Below are 15,051 nucleotides of genomic sequence, written 5' to 3'. Positions count from 1 at the left end.
TATGAACACTACTTTGACATGCATCGTTCAGAGGCAAGATGAAAAGAAAATACCACGTAAAATTTTCTAAAGATATAGTCAGTTCCTCTCAGAGATACATTCATATAAACTCCTACTCCAACTGTATCGCGATTTGTTTGGCATCTCAACCGATTTGAATCATCACATATTTTAATAGATTTTCGACCGGCTCGCGGTTAATCGTTACATCCCTAAATGAAGCTGGTTAATTAATCTTCCTCTGCTGAGATTTTGAATGGTGTTGGTGTGGGCCACACCTCTGCTCTTGATTGCTTTTGGTCTTGGTGGTTCACAAATTATATAGTACTTTATTTAGTTCTCACAACTTGTTTGGAAAATACATTTTATTAACATACATGATTAAAGTACAAACAGTGCAGGTATGAAAGTAAGAGGACAAACACGCAGTAAATACCAAAATAAGATGATCAAAAACTAGCACACAGTAAAATATGGATGAAACTACCAAATCGTCTCTATGATGACATCTAGTGGACAATGAGAGGAAAGATCAATACATGAACATAGACCATGACATATTTTCTTATAATGTTTAATATTTTGTTAGACATATTAGTAATGTAACAGTTATGTAAGATGAATGCTTATGCACCCAGTGTATCAGCGGTTAGAAGGATTGTGTGTTGTGCTGACACAAATCTAGTTTTAAAATATCATGGATTATGAATGTATGCATGTTATGGTGAATAATTTAAACAATTCGATTAAGAATTAGGATAATATATCCAAGTCACCAACATTTGATACATTTTTGAATTCCATTGTTGATAAAAATTGAGTATTCATCATATAGATCCAGCAACAGAACCTGAAATTATACAAATTAATTCACAAGTATAAAACATGTAACTGCCTTATATTATGATATTTTGCATTGTTTTTAGTATACTTCACCTTAAATCTTCAGTTTGGAGTAAACCGTGTCAGAACTCTCCTTTCCTAACAGATGACAAGAGTGGATCATACATTTATTTTACAATTATCTTAACATATATGCATTTATTTTACTGTATTATGTTACAAGAAATAACTGCGAAAGACATCTCAGCAGGTTTGGTGTCATACCTTTGTTTTCTTTCTTTTTCTTCTTAATTTCATTCAATGATTTCAGGTCAATCTTTACGTAGGTCACATCAGAAGGTCCATATATGGTATCTGCATTAAGACAAATAATGAATGAGTGAGACATTTTCCTCTCTTTTTCTAGCTTTGATCTTTCAGTTGTTTGTATTTACTGAGTTTATTTTTTGTCCTAAACTGATGATGGCTACTATTTTGTTGTCCATCATAAAATTAAATAATTTAAACCAAAGTACTTGTTTCTATATAGGTCAGACACGCAAAGATCATCAATCTATTTATCCATCCATCCATCCATCCATCCATCCATCCATCTATCTCATCCATCCATCCATCCATCCATCCACTGTTATATCTCATCCATCCATCCAACCATCCAACCATCCATCCATCCATCCATCCATCCATCCATCCCATCCATCCATCCATCCACCATCCTATCTCATCCACCATCCATCCATCCATCCATCCATCCATCCATCCATCCATCCATCCATCCATCCATCTATCCATCCATCCACTGTTCTATCTATCTCATCCATCCATTCATCCATCCACTGTTCTATCCATCCATCCATCCATCCATCCATCCATCCATCCATCCATCCAACCATCCATCCATCCATCCATTATATCTCATCCATCCATCCATCCATCCATCCATCCATCCATCCATCCATCCATCCACTGTTCTATCTATCTCATCCATCCATTCATCCATCCACTGTTCTATCCATCCATCCATCCATCCATCCATCCATCCATCCACTGTTCTATCTATCTCATCCATCCATCCATCCATCCATCCATCCATCCATCCACTCCATCCATCCATCCATCCATCCATCCATCCATCCATCCATCCATCCATCCATCCATCCATCCATCCACTGTTCTATCTCATCCATCCATCCATCCATCCATCCATCCATCCATCCATCCATCCATCCATCCACTGTTCTATCCATCCATCCACTGTTCTATCCATCCATCCATCCATCCATCCATCCATCCATCCATCCATCCATCCATCCATCCATCCGTCCATCCGTCCATCCGTCCATTCATCAAGATATTGTAAGTATTTCTGGGTGATGACTGAGACTGACCGGACTGCAGTGGTGTTTGTCCACTCTTCTTCTGTTCTGATGTCTGTCGGATTTTTTGTGGCTGATGGTCAGTAGAGAAAGACGGAGATCCTGCACCTACTCAGACACAGAGAAACCTCAGGAATGATTCACAAACAGCTTTCTTGCCCTCAGATTATGACAGATATTTATATAAAATGATCTTTAACCATAATACACTTTCAAAGGTCATTATTGTTAAGACAGTCTGTAAAAGTACTCTATGCTGATTTAAAGAGGTGAGACAAACCTTTGTTGTGTTTGCAGCACCACAGCAAGGCCAGAAAGAAAATGAGCAGAAATGTGACACTCAGTGCTGCAATCACTCCAGTTATCAGAGCATGAGCTTCTGAAGATCCTGATGTTTTAAAATAAAAGTTCAGTAGGTCAAATTAATCAAGTTGGTTAAGGGGAGCTAATCATCTGCTATTTGATTGTGACATGATTTAACGTAAAGTAAACCCATTTATATATTAAAATAGCTTTTGTTTAAGTTATTTATCTGCAGAGTTACTACATATTATATAATAAGAAGTGGAGCATGGATCAATGCAGATCACATTAAACATTAATTCATCTGATCAATGCTCGGTTGCATTTAAAGTTCTCTCTCTCTCTCTCTCATTTAAACGTGTTGGTTAAGGTTTCTTATTTGATATTTATATGTGATGTGAACAGATATAAACACACTCACCTGATACGGTCAGTGTAACTTTATCACTGCTGTGTGAGTATCGTGATCCTCCTGTTTCTCTTCCAGTACAGCTGTAATTACCTGTGTGAGATTCACTAACAGAACTGATTCGGTATTCCTGAGATTGACTGACATGAATCTCTGAATCATCTTTATTCCAGCTGTAGCTCCAGTTGGTGACATCTGTGTCCTGTATGTCACATGTGAGAGTGACTGTCTGTCCTCTGAACACACGTCCATCAGGCTGGACACGCACTACAGGCTTGGGTCTCTCTGTTCAAAATAAACTGAAGTTTAATTTAACTGACAGCACATGATACTGTTGATGGATGTAATTCATTTTCATAATTTTATAGTAAACTCAAAATCAGATTGTCCTGTAAAAACAGCACTGACCTTCTACTGTTAGCATGACTCCTTGACTTTGTGTGGTCTCTCTTTCCACAGAACACACATATCTTCCTCCATCAGAGACTCTCACTTCTCTCAGTGTTTTTGTTTCAGAATCAGCTTTTATTCTCTTAAAGTCTTTGAACCAGTAAATTGTCCATTCAGTTGACCGTCCCTCATCACAGATCAGAGTAACTGTGTCTCCAGTGAACACTGAACTCTGGGGCTTTACAGTTACACTGGGCTTGTCTGTAAATATTTCATGATACAACCCTGAGTCATCATCTATCACTGCTAATGATTTCTGTTGTTTATGTTAAATGTTTCTATAATTTTCCCCTTACCCATCAGCTTATTTTCTTTGTCATTATGATTAATATAATTGTATGGCTGTTTTATGCTTTTCTAACATGAGAGGTCTCATAAAGACAACACATGAAGAAACAAATCCTGTGAGACTTGGGCTCCTGGGTGCCGAGCTCACTTGGGTGCTAAACTTTCATTGTTACAATTATAGCAAGTATTTTGTTATCAGCCACATTTCCATATGGCAGTAGCATAAATAATATAATACACAGTATGTGGTAAGTTAATGTCATGTATTGAGATTAAGCAGACACTATTAACATTCAGTCTGTCTCACATACAGCATCTAGAAATGTTTACTGGTATGTTTTTCTCAGTTGGAGGCAATTAATTGTTTATGCATTTGATCAAGATCCTGATGTGTATCAGTGATGATCACTCACACGAATCAGTCAGCGTCTCAGCATCACTCCATTCAGAGCAGAATGATTCTCTGCAGCCTTTACACTTGCATGACTGTTTGAACTGTACAGTGCTCTTGAACTCTTCCTCATCAGAGTTTTGCTGTTTATCTCCACACTGCCATGTGTATCTCCAACCTTCCCCCTGTACGTCACATGTGAGAGTGACAGTCTCTCCTCTGAATATCTGTGATGTTTCTGTCTGAACAGTCAGACGAGCTTTAGGTGCCTCTATAAGAACCGAACAAACAGAAGTTATGGTAAAACATCTAAATAAGCCACAATAATCTACACATCTACACATGTATCAGTGATTATTTCTTGTCTTTGTCCAGGAATGGTGCAATACAATGAAAGCACTTACTGCAAAGGCTCTTGCCCTACATGATGAGAACAATAAACTCACTTTATATACACCCCTTTTTTTCAGTGTAAATAAAAGCCCCTCTAAACATGTTATTGTTCTTTTGATCATAATGTATATGCAGTGAAGCTCATCAGACTCACGTGATACAGTCAGTGTAACAGCACCACTGATTTCTGACTTCTGTCCATTACTTTCTCTCTCTCCTCTACAGGTGACGTTACTGCTAGTGTCAGATACACCAGTTCTGATGCTGAATTCTCTGTCAGAGCTGAAGGGAAGAGATGACCCCTCTATAAACCAGCTGTATGTCCAGTCATCTTCAGGTCCTGGTATTTCACATCTGACAGTGAGGGATTCATCATTTTCATTTATCATCACTGCCGCTTTTGGTCTCCCTATGACATCAAATCCTCAGATGTATAATCTTTTTTCATTGAGGACTCAATTAATGACATAAATAACAAACACTAAACACAACACACTTGCTATAAACACTCTGCTTCTGTTCCACTGTTATATGTGTGAATATCTGAAGAAATATATAAATCACCTTGAGTGTGTGCAGGGTGGATGTTTGAAATCAGCACTGAAAAGTGAAAAAAGACAATTATTGATTAATTATTAGACTTTGTTGCTTCTTAAAAGAACCACATGAATATCTTTCAAAACTTTTGAAAGGAATTTCACAAGAAATAGTTTAAATCGCCATTTTAATAGTTTACACTGATTAAAAGTTTGAGAGAGAAATTAGCTCTTTTATAGAAGACTAATTCAAAATAGCAAACTACAAACAGTGTCAATGGGATTTTGATACAACAGATTTTAGACCAATTGTACTTTGTTAATGAGCAGAATTTCTCAGATCAACTCTTTCTATCATCTCTATTCTATCAAATCAGCTCAATCTATCTCTATCCTTTCAGATCTATCGAAAATGAAGTCAATAATGACCAGAATGAAGGAGGGTTAAAGAGTGAAGACATCATCTATGTGCATAGCTAAGAATATCGTTGTGATGCTGTCATCATAAAACTGAAACAACAGAGACATTGAATCGCAGATCTTATTTTGCATGCCATCAGTACTTAAGTGGTCAGTAATGTCACCACATCACATCACAAGTAAAAATATAGATGCACTAACTGTGGTGAAGGTCTACTGAAGAAAACAAACTTACAAAAATTTCATAACATGATTAATAAATACACTGATCTCACTCAGCCACATTCAGCCCATGTGAGTATAATTCACTTTCACACACAGATATCATGAACTGGATTCAATACTAAGATTATTAGCAACATGAATGAAAACAATACATAAGGCGATGAAATACAGATGAACACTGATTCACTACATCATTACACAAAATAAGAAATTATTGCATAAATGAGAAAATTATACTCACAGAGCATTAGAGGAAGTAGACTGAGCTCCATACTGATCTATTAATGACACACAGTCAAACACAGGCTGTTTTATACTCAACACTTCCTACAAACAAATAAGGAAGAAAACCACTCCCCTGTAAAATGTGTCATTCTGTTTTTTTGTGAACATTTTTGATAATATGGAAGATTCTTTACACACGCACACACACGCAAGCACGCACGCACACACACACACACACACACACACACACACACACACACACACACACACACACACACACACACACTTACTTAGCTATCAAATGGGGAGATTCCATGGGTGTAATGGTTTTTATACTGTACAAACTGTATATTATGTCGCCCTACACCTAAACCTACCCCTTACAGAGAACTTTCTGCATTTTTACAGTTTTCTTTTTTTTTGAACTTTATTTTTATACCAGTTTTACAAATGAGGACATCCCAAAAGGGAAGTTTTTGGAGATTTTGTCAGGTTTTGCTCACTTTTGGGTACAAATTTGTCCCCAAAATATGGTTAAGTAGGTACACACACACACACACACATGCGCGCACACACACACCACACACACACACAAATACTCAAAGTATAATTTGGCAAAAGCATTATTATGGTTATGACTTTTTATTCTTAATACCCCTGACTATAGTTTCAGTCTATATTTTGCTAATATATTGAGTTTTATATATGTTCAATAAGCTCATCAATGATTCATTGTTTCTGTATAAATTATAAGAACATACGCAACTCTCATCAGACATGTTCATACATGGACTTTATACTGATGATTTGAAGGGATGCAAAGCTACCTCAGACTGAATGAGAAGGGATTTATTTTAGTGCTGGATCTAAAACGTTCCTTTATGTGGATCGTTTTAAACCTATCGTCAGATTGCTCAAATAAGGTATTTCGACTAAATGTTGTTGACTGTCTCAGAATGTGAGAAAAGGGAAGCATGAAGCCACAAATGTTACTAAAATTTCTGAATGATTTTGCAACCATCTGTTTATGGGTAATTTAATCATGTCTGGCCATGGCCACTTTAACCAGAAATCATCAGTGCAAAATTAGTATATGAGATGTGTACGTGACTGGGGGTCAATGTGAGTGATTTATCATCAGTGTGATAATATTAGATCTCTCTGTATTTCATTGACATGATGATCTCTGTAATTAAAATCAGAATGTAACTAAAACAAATTAATTCGGTCATATCAATTAATATCCATTGTTTAAACTACTTGTTTAAAAAATATTTGGCAGACCATCTAAATTGTAACCTTAATTTAATATTGTCATGTTTGCTGCCTTCTTGTCTGATTTGACTGTGATGCTGCTTGAATTTTAGGATTTATAATCAACATTGATTCCTGTCAGTGTGACATCAGTGTGATACATTTAATCAGAGGGAGACAACTGGCTGAATGAGCTTGAAATGTTTGACACATAGTTAGAAAATGTCTCAAGATAAACGTCTCTTACATGTCAGTCTTTATTTATTGGTTTCCCTGTCTTTCATCCAAAACAGTAACTCTGTCCAAAACAGGCCTATATATGTCTAATCATGTCATATGTTTAATTTGATAACAATAAAGTGTATATGGAAAATACATTTCCATTACCCTTCCAGCTAGTGAATGACCTGTGATATAAAGAAATGGTCTGTTTCAATTTGATATTGTAACAAATGCTTACACACAGTATCAATAAATTTATAAGTTTTATTCATCGGTTCATTAAAAACTAAATAAAAACAAAACAAAAATATGGGTAAAAAACAAAACAAAACAAAACGTCTTTGTATCAATAAAGCAGCGGATCGTGGGAAGCAGCAGTGACCGGAGATGAAGGACAGACAGATGTGTTCGTGTGCTTCAAGCTGACCAAAACAACGTCTGAATAAAAACCTCCGCAACTCCCTCAGCGATGTTTCTTTCATTAAACACATCACCAAAGTGCTTGTTAAAAACACGTTTGACACGTTCAAATATTTACCACTGTTAATACACTAGATTAGATGAAAAATACACGCAACCTTGTCTATTACCGTGCACACGCCGTGGATTTGATCTGACTGTGTTAAAATAAATGTTCAGTTGTAGCAATCTTTAGTCTGTAAATAATGTTTAGTGCCTCTACTCCTTGTATACGTTGTTTTTACTCAACTGAACTATTGTACAACTCCAATTTTATTCAAAATACGACAGGAGAAAACACAAGCACCGGTCGCTCGTGGAGGAGCCCAGACACTGAACAGATCGAGTTGAGTCTACACGGTTCTCATGCGGTGGTTAAAATGCGCAGCGCCGCTCAGCAGCGGCTCATAGTTGATCATCAGTTTGTGTTTGAGTCCAGATTCGATCAGAGAGATCATGGCAGATACCGCACCAGCAGCTGTCGCGACCAAAGCGGCCAAGAAGAAACCAGCAGCTAAACGCAAGAGAACGGGCCCAAGCGTCGGCGAGCTCGTCGTCAAGGCTGTGTCCGCATCGAAGGAGAGGAGCGGTGTGTCCCTCGCCGCCCTAAAGAAAGCGCTCGCTGCCGGTGGCTACGATGTGGAGAAGAACAATTCCCGCGTCAAGATCGCCGTCAAGAGTCTGGTGACTAAAGGCACTCTGGTCCAGACAAAAGGAATCGGCGCCTCCGGCTCGTTCAAGCTCAACAAGAAACAAGCGGAGACCAAGACCAAACCCGCCAAGAAAGCCGCTCCTAAAGCCAAGAAGCCCGCAGCCAAGAAACCTGCGGCCGCTAAGAAGCCCAAAACCACAGCAGCGAAGAAGCCCGCCGCTAAGAAATCTCCGAAGAAGGCCAAGAAACCCGCTGCTAAAAAGGCAACGAAGAGTCCCAAGAAAGCAAAGAAACCAGCGACTCCTAAGAAAGCAGCCAAGAGCCCTAAAAAGACAAAGGCAGCCAAGAGCCCTAAAAAAATCAGGGCAGTCAAACCCAAGACGGCAAAACCCAAAGCCGCCAAACCCAAAAAGACAGCAGCCAAAAAGAAATAAACTCATTTTTAAAATGTGTTTTATCAAAACGGCTCTTTTCAGAGCCACCCACCAATTCAAAATGAGAGAGCATTATTTCTCTGGTTATCTGATAAGTGTTGCGTTGCATTTGGATGTTATATTGATACAAGAATATGAATATTCTGCAGTCAGACATTTAACTTGAATCACATTATGCACAAAACCATTAAAATAAATGATAGGCAGGTTTATGCAGCACATTTAATAAAGTGTTCCGGTGGCCGGCAGGAATAGTCGGTGAGTGTATGTACAGCGCTGTCTCCACCCTCAATACCACGACTGAGGTGCCCTTGAGCAAGGCACCGAACCCCCAACTGCTCCCCGGGCGCCTAATCAAAAATTACGCCCACTGCTCCGGGTGTGTGTTCACGGTGTGTGTGTGTTCACTGCTGTGTGTGTGCACTTTGGATGGGTTAAATGCAGAGCATGAATTCTGAGTATGGGTCACTATACTTGACTGTATGTCACGTCATTTTCATCTAAAAAGAAACATAAATATCTTTCAAAACGTTTGAAAGGAATTTCACTAGAAAACAGTGTTTAAGTCGCGCGCCTGTCTTTTAGAACGTGATTTTTCTCCAACGAGGGGGGCGAAACATTTGGCAATTACGCTGCAGCACTATATTATTGCACTGGTTGGCTTTTAAACTGTGAGCAGACAGAGTGTCAATCAATGCATTGGAGAATACGACGAACATAAATAAAGAAACGAAGTTGCTTGTCAGATTTCCCTAACAAGCAACCATATATTTTAAAATAAGACCAAAATTTTTTCATGCATCTTACAAAAAAGAAGCCCATAGTCGCGTATAATACGTGGACTTGGCAACTCTGTGCTTGAGGCGAGGGTTGTTGGCGGAAAAAAGGGGGATGGGCTTGAAGTTCGGAGGGAAGTTCACTGATTGGCTTGGAACTTATTCAGACTCCAACCAATAGGAGACTAGCACGCTTTCTTTAAAATGGAACGTCGGGGTTTTCTCTACTTTAATTCATTCTTTGAATTGTGTTGAAGTAGTTGTTTCTACGATGAGTGGAAGAGGCAAAACCGGTGGAAAGGCTCGCGCTAAGGCCAAGACTCGCTCCTCAAGAGCTGGATTGCAGTTCCCCGTCGGTCGTGTTCACAGGCTTCTCCGCAAAGGTAACTATGCCGAGCGCGTCGGTGCCGGTGCTCCGGTGTATTTGGCCGCTGTGCTCGAGTATCTCACCGCTGAGATCCTGGAGTTGGCTGGAAACGCCGCTCGGGACAACAAGAAGACCCGTATCATCCCCCGTCACCTGCAGCTGGCGGTGCGCAACGACGAGGAGCTGAACAAGCTTCTGGGCGGCGTGCTGCCCAACATTCAGGCCGTGCTGCTGCCCAAGAAAACCGAGAAACCAGCCAAGACCAAGTAAACTGAATGAAGTTTCTCTTCAAACTAAAGGCTCTTTTAAGAGCCGCTACTTATCTCCTAAAAAGTGATTTCTTTTTTTCATACAGTCTTTGAGTTTGTTTAAAGACAGGTTGAAGTGTTTAGTAAGGTTTAATTCAATGACAGGGTTTTTGTTTCTCCAAACTTGAGTGAAAATGTGCTCCCACAGAGTTTCAATTTAAATAACATGCCGTTTGTGTTTAAATTCAGCAGTCTTAAACGGTTATTGATAACTTAATGTGTATTATGAAAACGTTTTTGGCTTGGTCAAAGGGATTGGATTGATGCATACAGTTGCAATCAAAATTATAATTAAAGTTATTTTGTTGCGGAGAACACTATTTTATAAAAACAATTAAACAAAGGCATCAGTAAACCATTAAAGAAAGTTTCTTAATACACATTTGAGTGATTCTGGGAATGTAACTGAAGAATAATGATAAAAAAAATAAAATTGGCTCTAAACAAACCCCCCAAAAGTCACATTTTGTGCAGAATCTTTTATTCTTTTAAACCACCAATAAACACTGCCTGTAAGTGCTTAAAGCTTCTGTCAGCTCTCTCGATCACTGATAATCTTTGGTTTTCACATTGCCACTGCTTTCTTTAAATTCAACCAAATACAATGTTAGTTAAGTGTTCGATCTCAATTATGATTGCTGTTGATGATCAGCTTAATATGAAGACTTGATTATTTGCTAATTTAGTGCTGCATGCCTAATCAACTCTTCCCCCATCCAGAATATTGTTTATATACATCACATAAGTATGTTAGGCCTTCAAGTTTTATTTTATATTATTTTTAAATTAAAATAAAACCATTACATAATACTAAATTATGCATCTAATGTAAATACTGTAGCTGTTTTGTTTCTTTTTCTAAAATGTATATAATTGTATTTATCTTCAGGCCATAAAAAAACTGCAAAGTGATTCAGGCTCTCTGCCATCACACATCACGTGGATCATTGTCACCATTGGTGTTGGTGTTTTATTGGGTTTGTTTATGGATTTCATTGTAGTATTTGCCAAGAGAAGAAAGTGTTCAAAAGTTCAAACACGTACATGTCGAGACGTCACTTCAGTGGAGATTTAAGACCTTTGTGAGAAAGAAAAAAAAACTTGCATTTAATGTAAATTTGTTTTCACTAGTGAATTGATGGTTTTGAGGACCATTGATGGATACAATATATACTGTATGCTACTTGCTAGTTTGTGAAACAGTATATTCGATACACTCTTCAAAAAGGAGGTTTTCATAGTGATGCAGTGCAAGAATCATTTTTGGTTCCCCAAATATATTAAGATTTTAATAATATAAAGAACCTTTAAAGAACCTTTTGTGGAATGGAAAGATTCTTCATGGAACCATCAATGGCAATAAAGAATCTTTATTTTTAAAAGTGTAATGATATACATTTCAAACAGTCCTATGTTGTTGTCCTGTGTAGCATGTTTAATTCAGCATCGAGCTGAGCTGTCATCACTGAAAAAAAAAAAGTGTCATTTTGCAATTCTATACCATTTTGTTTAAAAGTGTCATTTTGAACATTTGATGTTCATAATCACAGCACATATAGTCTCTAGTTCATTCCTCACACTGGAAATGAAAAGTCAAGTTGAGTGCAATTACATGATTGTAGCATTCTTCGCCTCATGTAGTGTCCTGTGGTTGTACATTTTGTCAAATACAATAATAATAATAAAAAGCTACTGTGCACAGTATACATGCTGATCTCTCTGGGTTGACAACTGTTTAGTTAGGAATGGAGATGTAAATTGTAATGTAATATTAAGCAGTTTTATTTTTGTCAAATAAAGGCAATTGCAAAGTAGTTATTTTGATCATTTGTTATTTGTTGACTGCACTCGTTCTATTTCATTCAAGGCAGGGCTGTCCAAACCTGTTCCTGGAGGACCACTATCCTGCAGAGTTTAGATCAACTCTGATTAAACACACCTGAACCAAAGTAATCAAGGTCTTCAGTTTCATTAGAAACTTCCAGGCAGTTGTGTTGAAGCTGGTTGAAGCTAAACTTTGCAGGACACTAGCCCTCCAGGAGCAGGATCTGACATCCCAGATTAAAGCTCATAATGAAACAAAGTACTAGAATCTAGATTGTAATGTATTTAGCTGAAGAAGGGCATTAATGATTTCCGCATTTAACTGATTTGGTTTTTACTGGCAGCACAAACAGGAAATTCACATTTATCTTTGGTGAACAGAATAAGATACTTGAAATGTATAAAAAAAATGCCATATAGAAAAAATTGAAAGATGATTTCAAACAGCACAATGTAGTGTTTAGTTAGTTTCACTTCACAAGTACTTTATTTAGTTCTTACAACTTGCATGGAAAAAACGTTTTATTAACATACATGATAAAATACAAGCAGGTATGAAAGCAAGAGGACAAACACACAGTAAATACCAAAATAAGATGCAAGACTAACAAAAACTAGCACACAATATGCATTGTGCATATGGATTGCAAATATGTATGAAACAACCAAATCTTCTATACGATGACATCTAGTGGACAATGAGAGGAAAGATTAACACATGAACATACAGGCCTATTACTATTTTCTTATAATATTCATTATTCTGTAATACATATGAGTAATGTAACAGTTATGTAAGATGAATGCTTATGCACCCAGTGGTACTGTATCAGCGGTTAGAAGAATTGTGTGTTGTGGTGACACAAATCTTGTTTAAAAATATCATGGATTATGAATATATGCATGTTATGATGAATAATTTAAACAATACGATTAATAATTAGGGTAATATATCCAATTAACCAACTTTTGGTACATTTTTGATTTCCATTATAGACAAAAATTGAGTATTCATCACATAGATCCAGCAACAGAACCTGAAATTATACAAATTCACTCACAAGTATAAAACATGTGTCTTTGTAATTGCATTATATTATGATATTTGGCATTGTTTTTCATTCATTCCACCTTAAATCTTCAGTTTGTATTAAACAATGTCAGAACTCTCCTTTCCTAACAGATGACAAGAGTGGATCATACATTTATTTTATATTTATCTTATTATACATGCATTTATTTTACTGTATTATGTTACAAGAAATAACTGCAAAAGACATCCCAGCAGGTTTGGTGTCATGTTTTCTGTTTCCTTTCTTTTTCTTCTTAATTTCATTCAATGATTTCAGGTCAATCTTTATGTAGGTCACATCAGAAGATCCATATAGTGTCTGCATTTAAAAAATAATGAATGAGTGAGACATTTTCCTCTCTTTTTCTAGTTTTAGTCTTTCAGTTGTTTGTATTTACTGATGATGGCTACTATTTTGTTGTCCATCATAAAATTAAATCATTTAAACCAAAGTACTTGTTTCTATGTAGGTCAGATACGCAAAGATCATCCATCCATCCATCCATCCATCCATCCATCCATCCATCCAGTCTGTAAAAGTAGTCTATGCTGATTTAAAGAGGTGAGACAAACCTTTGTTGTGTTTGCAGCACCACAGCAAGGCCAGAAAGAAAATGAGCAGAAATGTGACACTCAGTGCTGCAATCACTCCAATTATCAGAGCATGAGCTTCTGAAGATCCTGATGTTTTAAAATAAAAGTTCAGTAGGTCAAATGAATCAAACTGGTTAAGGGTAGTTAATCATCTGCTATTTGATTGTGACATGATTTAGCCTAGTAAATCCAGTTATTTATTAAAATAGCTTTTGTTTAAGTTATTTATGCAGATTTACTACATATTTATGATATACAGTAAATAAGTAGCGTGAGCATGAATCAATGCACATTACATGAAACATTAAAAATGTTGGTTAAGGTTTCTTATTTACAGACATTTTTGCTCATAGTCAGAGTGATGTGAACAGATATAAACACACTCACCTGATACGGTCAGTGTAACTTTATCACTGGTGTGGGAGTATCGTGATCCTCCTGTTTCTCTTCCAGTACAGCTGTAATTACCTGTGTGAGATTCACTAACAGAACTGATTCGGTATTCCTGAGATTGACTGACATGAATCTCTGAATCATCTTTATTCCAGCTGTAGCTCCAGTTGGTGACGTCTGTGTCCTGTATGTCACATGTGAGAGTGACTGTCTGTCCTCTGAACACACGTCCATCAGGCTGGACACGCACTACAGGCTTGGGTCTCTCTGTGCAAAATAAAAAGTTTACTTTAACTGACAGCACATGATACTGTTGATGGATGAACATTAATCTTCATAATATTATTATGAACTGAAAATCATATTGCCTTGTAAAAATAGCACTGACCTTCTACTGTTAGCATGACTCCTTGACTTTGTGTGGTCTCTCTTTCCACAGAACACGCATATCTTCCTCCATCAGAGACTCTCACTTCACTCAGTGTTTTTGTTTTAGAGCAAGCTTTTATTCTCTTAAAGTTTTTGAACCAGTAAATTGTCCGTTCAGTTTACCGTCCCACTACACAGATCAGAGTAACTGTGTCTCCAGTGAACACTGAACTCTGGGGCTTTACAGTTACTTTGGGCTTCCCTGTAAATATTTCATGATACAATCCTGAGTCAACAGTTATTTACATTGAGACTGGGTTGTTTCTACTGTAGATGCTGTATGTGAGACAGACTGAATGTTAATAGTGTCTGCTTAATCTCAATACACCACATTAACTAACCACATAACGTGTATTATATTATTCATGTTACTGCCATATGGAAATGTGGCTGATAACAAAATACTTC

The 15,051-nt window shown here is 37.3% G+C and overlaps 3 protein-coding genes and 2 long non-coding RNA genes across 5 annotated transcripts; 2 read left to right on the top strand and 3 right to left on the bottom strand.

Annotated features, from left to right (window-relative positions):
- Nucleotides 1-350: 350 nt before the first annotated feature.
- LOC109109662 lies at nt 351-2,802 on the bottom strand. The gene is made up of 4 exons (XR_006160395.1): nt 2,500-2,802; nt 2,232-2,327; nt 1,108-1,197; nt 351-981 (listed from the first exon to the last, which is right to left on the bottom strand). It is a non-coding gene; the product is annotated as an uncharacterized LOC109109662 (long non-coding RNA).
- Nucleotides 2,803-2,816: 14 nt separating this feature from the next.
- LOC109055580 lies at nt 2,817-14,919 on the bottom strand. The gene is made up of 9 exons (XM_042761328.1): nt 14,603-14,919; nt 14,209-14,481; nt 13,801-13,908; nt 13,530-13,546; nt 10,107-10,254; nt 8,570-8,770; nt 4,083-4,331; nt 3,340-3,606; nt 2,817-3,216 (listed from the first exon to the last, which is right to left on the bottom strand). Exons 1-9 carry the CDS (start codon nt 14,616-14,618, stop codon nt 2,909-2,911), a joined length of 1,587 nt encoding a protein of 528 aa, XP_042617262.1. The 5' UTR covers nt 14,619-14,919; the 3' UTR covers nt 2,817-2,908.
- Nucleotides 3,906-5,705, bottom strand: LOC122145565. Its single transcript, XR_006160399.1, has 4 exons — nt 5,419-5,705; nt 5,018-5,053; nt 4,608-4,862; nt 3,906-4,331 (listed from the first exon to the last, which is right to left on the bottom strand). It is a non-coding gene; the product is annotated as an uncharacterized LOC122145565 (long non-coding RNA).
- Nucleotides 8,189-8,901, top strand: LOC122145558 (histone H1-like). Its single transcript, XM_042759413.1, has one exon. It carries the CDS (start codon nt 8,251-8,253, stop codon nt 8,878-8,880), a length of 630 nt encoding a protein of 209 aa, XP_042615347.1. The 5' UTR covers nt 8,189-8,250; the 3' UTR covers nt 8,881-8,901.
- Nucleotides 9,871-10,677, top strand: LOC109055589 (histone H2A-like). The gene has a single exon (XM_019072781.2). The coding sequence runs from the start codon at nt 9,928-9,930 to the stop codon at nt 10,291-10,293; it is 366 nt and encodes a 121-aa protein (XP_018928326.2). The 5' UTR covers nt 9,871-9,927; the 3' UTR covers nt 10,294-10,677.
- Nucleotides 14,920-15,051: the final 132 nt, after the last annotated feature.

Source organism: Cyprinus carpio, chromosome A7 (assembly GCF_018340385.1).
Source record: "Cyprinus carpio isolate SPL01 chromosome A7, ASM1834038v1, whole genome shotgun sequence".
In the NCBI taxonomy this organism is placed as follows: Eukaryota; Metazoa; Chordata; class Actinopteri; order Cypriniformes; family Cyprinidae; genus Cyprinus; species Cyprinus carpio.
Note: the sequence above shows the minus strand (reverse complement) of the source record. Positions and strands in the feature narration are given on the sequence as shown.

Coding starts and splice junctions, on each gene's coding strand:
- LOC122145558 (XM_042759413.1), top strand. CDS start 8,251: ATGGCAGATACCGCACCAGCAGCTGTCGCGACCAAAGCGGCCAAGAAG.
- LOC109055589 (XM_019072781.2), top strand. CDS start 9,928: ATGAGTGGAAGAGGCAAAACCGGTGGAAAGGCTCGCGCTAAGGCCAAG.
- LOC109055580 (XM_042761328.1), bottom strand. Junction 8,771..10,106: donor CCAACTCCAGGATCTCAGCG/GTGAGATACTCG, acceptor TTGTCTTTTTAG/GGCTCTTGGCTGCTTTCTTA. Junction 4,332..8,569: donor AGGAGCGGCTTTCTTGGCGG/GTTTGGTCTTGG, acceptor CGGTTCTTATAG/AGGCACCTAAAGCTCGTCTG.